This window comes from Labrus bergylta, chromosome 3, assembly GCF_963930695.1.
Source record: "Labrus bergylta chromosome 3, fLabBer1.1, whole genome shotgun sequence".
Taxonomy (NCBI): domain Eukaryota; kingdom Metazoa; phylum Chordata; class Actinopteri; order Labriformes; family Labridae; genus Labrus; species Labrus bergylta.
In genome coordinates, this window is record NC_089197.1 from 30,004,948 (window position 1) to 30,012,145 (window position 7,198).

Here is a 7,198-nt window from a genome sequence, read left to right on the forward strand (position 1 = left end):
AATGAAAAAAAAGAGTTGAAACTTTAGTTCTTGGTCTAGGCATGTCAGCCAAATTATATAAAAAAAAGTTTGATAATGAAACTTTTTTTAAGCCGGGATGAGAAACTCATCTGATAATCTTTTTTTTTTTTTTTCGCGTTAATGTCGAGACTCACATGAAAAACTCCGGGGATGAAGGGTTGTTGTCGCTGCTGGATCCATTTTCTCTGAAGCCGTTGCTGATGAGCTTCTCATACTTTTCTTTGTACGCGTCCCTCTCCCGGACCAGCCTGGAGATCTCCTGCTTTAGGTGGTCGACCTGCTGAATGAGTTGCGTCTTCTCCCCCTCCAGGACGTGCCGCTGCTGGACCCGCTTGTACCGGCAGGACTGCGCGTAGCCTCTGTTCTTTAGGGTCCTCCTCTTCTGTTTCAACCGGATCACTTCTTCCTTGCTGACCCCCCGTAGCTGTCGGTTGAGCTCCCGCACTGACATGGAGACCAGCTGATCGTCCGAAAACCGGTCATCCAGGCGCAGGTGTGGGTGAATTGTCCCCGAGGTGCCGTTGGACTGGATCCCCTGCGCCTGGTGGTGACTGCCGTTGTGGTGGTGATGGTGGTGGTGGTGGTGTTGCGCTCCGTTCTGAGCGGCTGCCGCAGCGATGACTGCCGACACCACCGCTGCGGCGGACCCCATCTCTTCCCCGGCCATGGTGCCTCCTGCTCCGGCTGCCCCAGCAAACTGCTGGCCCCTGGCATAGCCATCGAAGGACTGGAGCTGGTGACTGCTGTTGATCAGCGCCTCGACTGCGTCTTCGGGGCTGAAGCCCAGCGCCTCTGGATTCAACTGCTGTTGGTAACCGGACATCCAGTAGAAATCCTCTATGTGTGTCTTTTGCTCGCTCCCCGAGCCCGGACTGGGAGCCGAGAAGCTTGGGGAAGGGGGCACCGAGCTGCACGGCGTGCTCATCGGGGTGGAAGACAAGGATCCCCCGGCGATAAGGCGACTGCACTGGCTGATGTTGCGATCGGGCTCCACCGGCTCCTTTTTCACTTCAAACTTCATCAGATCGAAGTCATTAACATATTCCATGGCCAGGGGACTGGTGGGCAGGTCGGAGTTGCTCATTGCCAGCTCTGATGCCATCCTCTTGCTGCTGACAGTCCTCCAAGCGGGGTGAAGCGCAGCTGTCAAACTGGGTTGGTTGTGAAGAACGTGAGCCAGTTTGATTTTTGAGCGTTTTGTCTTGAAAACTGAAAAATGAGCTTTTCAGCGTCCTTCTTTGCAGGCGTGTGAGAGGAGTTTTTCTTTGCAGAGTCTATTGCACAGACACAGCAGTGCCGCGCGCACGAGTAGCGGAGTCCTTTTTCAGCATGTGAATTCGGCGGTTTTGGATTTCAAACATTTAACACTTTACGGTTTTCCTCATGAATGCATTGCGCAGGCGGAGAGGGAGAGAGCAGCCGAAAGTAAAGGGAGTGAATGCAGCCTCGCACGTTAGAAGCCGCTGACTGGTGGGGCGATTTTTTAGAGGGATCACACAGCAGATGAGTTTAAGAGCATTGTAGCCGCCCTGACGTCAGGCTGCAAATGCGAAATTGACTCGGACGAGGAGCCAATAGGGTCGCACACTCCGAGAGCTAATTAACATATTAGAAGCCCACAGAAACAAAACTTTTCGCAACTGTCAAAGGCCATCAGCTGACTGTCAGCTGGGACACGGATCCTTAACTCTTTGGCTGCTCCGAGTGTAACTTTAATCTCTGTTTATTCAAAGAGCAACAGTTTATACCGCTTTATTTCATTTCATTTGATTTGAGAATTAGGAAAAGCCTGCGAGCTGCAAATTCACTTAGACGGGAACTTTTGTCAAAAGAACAAGGAAATAGATAGATAGGTAGGTGGATGATAGATATATAGATATAGGCTATATATAGATAGATAGATAGACTTATTTTCCTTTTTTCCTACACCCAACTCAGACTATCACACGCTCCTGTTTTAAAGAATAGTAAATATGAAGTATTTGCGTATTTAAAATAGGCTACTTCTCTTTTTTATTTTTTTTATTATTTTTGCAGTTTTTGACACAGCATATTAAAAGTTGTTGTCCCTCTAACTTACGACAGCGACAGATAGGCTTATATTTATTATTTAAAATATTAAAACAACTTTTAAATACAAGTGCCACGAATTGTCAATGATGAGTGGTGAGTTCAAGGTCCGCTGACAAAAAGTGTAAGGTAGATTGAGGAGGTTTGTCATGTGTCCGCGCACCATTATAAAACTCAACACTGCCACCTTTTGGATATGCCGGTGCATGGGATTCCCTCTTTCAATCACTAATCCACACACATGTCAAACACAGGGGAAAAAAAGCTGTTATTAACACAAAACTAAAGAGTTTATTTCATTTTCTTTCATCAACAAGAAATACATTCTTATAGTCACCAATATGAAATGACTTATGTAAGACAGTCAAACCTGTGTGGAGGAAGTTGAGTCAGTGGAAGTGAATGCCAGTGAACCTGGTGTTCTATCCAAACTGATATTGTATCCCACAGCCATAAACAGCACTTTATCTTAACACCAGCCCCGGCATTGTGGAGGAGTCATATAAACCGCTCTCGAACATTGCACTTTATCCCAGTTCAGAGGTCTCCTATACTTTTAATTGACTCAGTCACGTCCCAGCTGCTAATATGTGTGTGCTGTAGAGCTGTGGAGACACAATAGGCCGTTTGAACCAAACACTGTGAATAATATGCAATCTGTAAAGAAATATATATATTTTTTTATCTGGAGCATACACGTCCACATGTTGCTCTTCAGTTTCATTTCACACATTTACAGCTGAGTTCAAATTGTCACATTCAGCAGCTTGTGAAAGTAACGTTTGAAGAATGTCCTGATATAGAAACATCCAAATTATTCAGCTAGATTTTAATGCGCTCACACAAATTGTAAGTTGACTTTATTTCTTACATCCCATTTGAGTTGCCTACATTTATGGCTAAATTCAATTAACTGATGGCACTCTGCAGTTTGCTCATTCAATAATCATTTGAACAGTTTGGGAAAAGAGTGATGTAAGCTCGACCAAGGCCGGTCAGTGTGTTGATTTAGTTTGTGGCCTCTTCTGACATGCTGCTGACAAATAACCATTTCTTTCCTGTGACAAAAGCCTATAATCATAGTCTGCATCTCTCTCTCTCTCTCTCTCTCTCTCTCTCTCTCTCTCTCTCTCTCTCTCTCTCTCTCTCTCTCTCTCTCTCTCTCTCTCTCGCTCTCTCTTTCTCCAAATGTATGACCTCATTGGTGTGACGTGTGTAATTTTAGATTCTGGGGTGCACACTATTTAATGACAGGCCAAATCAGTCACATCTCTGCTGCCAGAAGCTGTGGAAGATGATCCTGCCAATCAGGGAGATATATTCTCATAACCATACTAAGCTATGGTTGTCCCGAGCTGCAGCTTTGGTACTTTCTTTAAGTTTTTTTCTTATTCAACTGTAGTGGAAACACTGGATAAAATGCCAGAGAAAGTGCATGAATGTTGTATAAGTATCCTTATAAACATATTTTTCTGAATTTTCTTGTAGAAGAAAGTGGGCAGAATGTCAATGAGTGGCTCAAAACTCTAAACCTACAGTATGTAACATTTCAAGCTACCTTTTTTAAAAAAGGTTAAATGAATACATCTGCGTGTTCAAGTTAATACAGTACTGTGTGTTTGGCTCCAACAGAAGTCAAATAGGACCCTATTGTTTCTATTTCCATTCTGTTCCCCCGTCATCTGTTTGGGCTTACCTGTTCATGGGCAGGCACAGCAGTGGCAGTGTTCCCCGAGGTACGGCCACAGCAGAGCGAGACTAATACACAAACGAAAGGAGAGCTCATTAGTCATGACAGAAGAAAGTGGCGGACCTAATTTAGCTGCTTTTGTGCCTTTGAAGTTATTGATGATGCAGAGCGGAGAGATATCTACAATGTGTGGAGAGGATCTGAGAAGAGGATGTGTAAAAGCAGAAAGAAGAGTCCCTTGTAAAGAAGTGGAAAATAAATGCAATGTAACAATCAGGCACATTCCCCATTTCCACACCTTTTTTAGTCAAATGTAAAATTGGAGCATTTTTGAATCCACAGCAGCTCATTGAAAACAGACAAGTGTGGTTGTATGAGCACTGCAGCTAAAAGCAAAAATCTCTTTATTTATTCTGATCAGGTCGCAAAGTTCAGAATAACGAAGTCAGCAGTAACACAGGCTTTTTACAACGTGATACATGTAGAAGCTCAGTGTTTTAAAAGTCTCTGTGTGAAGCATGAGACTGACTGAAGACTAACTATTATTCAGTGAGTATCTCTGCAAATCCAAAAGCTTATAAAAAGCTTGCTAAAATATTCAGATTATAATATTACACTTTCATTATAACACAACATTTATTCATAAAATGCTTTATGCATAACTCAAAGACATTTTACAGAGTTACATTCATACCAAAGAAGTTGAAGGAAACGTAAACATTAAATCAACGTCCCAAAAAGAAAGATGAATAAAAGTAAGTCTGAAAAGATGTGTTCTGATCAGGGAGTGTGTCATATTTTTATTATGAATATTAGAGTATTTCATTAATATTATTCTTGAAATAACTTGTCATTCAACTTTTTTTGGAGTAGGCCATTGACCTCTTTGTGAGTGTATTTAAAAAATTAAACAAATATAATGAAGATCACAAAGTGCATTTCTTTGTGAATCATGTAGCTTTCATAGGACAAGAAAATGTATTGTATTATATGGCATAGCTAGTCCCTGATTTAAGCCTATTCTGTCACCAGCCTGTCATCAGTTTAATCACCTTAAAGTAAGTAAAGTAAGTTATGTAAAAGCTCCAGAGTTCCCCTATAGTTACCCCAAACGTTGCTTCTTGCTTCTGATAAGAACATGAGGAATCAGAGCTGTTCCACTGTGAAACTGGAAGGTGTTTGAATGCTCTCTTTAACCCATATTGTAAAGCACAAGACAGACAGTAGTCAACTAGATGAACAACATATTAGAAATCACCACGATATATGTGCATGGTTTTGTGTTATGATTGTAGCCTGCGTGGTTTGGTTAAGCTTAAGTAACAAGGATGAGAAAAGAAAGCAGGACATCTCACTGCATGAGTCAGAAATTCCTCCGTCTGTGCGGGTTTCATGTTGTTTTCCAGCTCGTAAGGCAGAGTCTGCAGCCATATTCACAATTACACTGATGTAACAGGTTAGGGTCTGCTGCATGGGGGTTTAGAGGACCTTACAACACGGTTCATTTTTAAGTCTGTTGTAATTTCCTATGGTTTTAACAGACAAAGCATCAAGTTTTAAAAAGACCTGTGTTACGCCCCACCATAAGGCGGCCCTATGGGGCTAACAGCAAACCATACACTGACCCATTAAAAGACACTAACCACCTTAACAAAAGTCAAAACAAAGGGATTTATTACAATATGACACACTAAATGATAACAAAGATCAAAAGAGAAACAAAAGACAACAGACAATTCCGGGCGAGCCCCCATTTTGTTACTTATGGTTAGCTCGTAACACCTGCTAAAGTTTAAAAATCCACTTTGTTAACCAGGTCTGAAACTAACACAGGAGGAACTCAGGATTTAAACTGTTCCACGTCAACCTTCCCGTGTAATCACTGTTTGTCTGAGGTGACGCACAAGTTTTGTCTTTAAAGTTCTCAGTGATATGGAAGAAATCGGTCAATAGCTGGGGACAATCTTCAAAGAAACAACTTTGACATGTAAACAAATGCAATCCTTTAACCCGGCCTCAGCAATACCGTGATGAGTGTCATTTAGATCAGAGTATTGATGGTGATATCAGTCAGCAGTGGTCTCATTCTGGTGAGCGATAGAAGCCACTGAGTGGAGAGAGCAGAGGTCAGTGAGTTGTCCACTGTATATCTGTTAGACACACACACAGACTCTGTGTCTGTGCGTGTGTGTGTGTGTGTGTGTGTGTGTGTGTGTGTGTGTGTAGTGGTTGTCGGGGTTGTTCAGCTGCAGACAAGGCTCGATAAGGCCATCTAATCAGCCTCTTTACATTCCAACACTTCTGTTACGTGCTCCATTGCTGTGCCTTTTACTGTTCCCATGTCTCCAGCTCTGAATACCTCAAAGCTGATAGCACCTGTAAACAACACAGGTAAAAGGAAAGTCACATGGCTTTTGTTATGACAACAGTTTATTTGAATGTATTTTTGAACTTTGAAATGAAGAAGACAAAAACAGTACCCGTGTTTTACATCGCTACAAACGTGACGAGGTGGTATTGCTCCGGGGCGATGCAATTTCATCAACAGTTCAGTGAGAACAGCAAAGTTGGAATATCAATTTTCACTCTACCAACAGAATGTGGGCACAGCCATGTCATAATTACCTTAATCCATTAGTCAGAAGCAGGGCGAGGCTGAGAAGGGTGCGACAGAGGACAGAGCAGACAAAACAAGGTCAGGAAGAGAGCAGATCTGTTGTCTGAGGTGGGTTTTGGGTGGCCTCTCTGACACTGGGAGAAAGTATTTGTTAGCCTCCAGCTATAGCAGCCTCCGTATGACTGGAGATCTCCATGTGTGACCCCGAGCTGGTATCATTTCTGTGGCTTGATCGCGACAGACCAGCAGAGAAGGCAGTGAATGTGTTACAGTGCTGTGAACGGCTCAAACTCACATGACCACGGGGTGACACAGAGTTTGATATTTATTCCACTTCCTCTTCTAGCTGTATATTTGTCAAGCTAACTAACACGGGTGCTAATTAAGACTGCGAGGCCCGTAAATGTCGGCTACTTTGTTCACCACATGTGAAGTAATCGAAGACGACAGGTCAATATTGCACAAGAGTTGGCAGAGTGGCTTGCATATTAGCCATAATTACATTCACATGAGCATAATGTATTGGTTTACTGTCATGTGTAAGGTTAATGTGTAGAGCCATTTAATGGTGTATTAACTGTTGGGTGGCTTCTCGGGGTTATCTCCTTTGGATGTGTGTGTGTGTGTGTGTGTGTGTGTGTGTGTTGTGCTTGATTGCTTTTGTTGTTACACAACTTTAAAAAAAAAAGGACAAGGAAAATAAAAAAATACATTTTTTTTAGAAGAATTCAATACTTCAAAGTACGTCAGAAACATAACTATAAAACTAGTCAATCTGTGAATTTGTTGATGCCCCCTCT

The 7,198-nt window shown here is 42.5% G+C and overlaps 1 protein-coding gene across 2 annotated transcripts in view; it reads right to left on the bottom strand.

Annotated features, from left to right (window-relative positions):
- The window catches only part of mafa (MAF bZIP transcription factor a), an 82,023-nt gene extending 80,390 nt beyond the window's left edge, over window positions 1-1,633 (bottom strand). Inside the window, exon 1 of one of the 2 annotated variants that reach the window (XM_020652966.3) lies at window positions 156-1,633. In XM_020652966.3, coding sequence (XP_020508622.1) covers window positions 156-1,123 — 968 coding nt within the window. In that variant the 5' untranslated portion in view covers window positions 1,124-1,633. The remainder of the gene's footprint in view (window positions 1-155) is intronic. The other variant, XM_020652893.3, reaches the window with a different exon arrangement.
- Window positions 1,634-7,198: the final 5,565 nt, after the last annotated feature.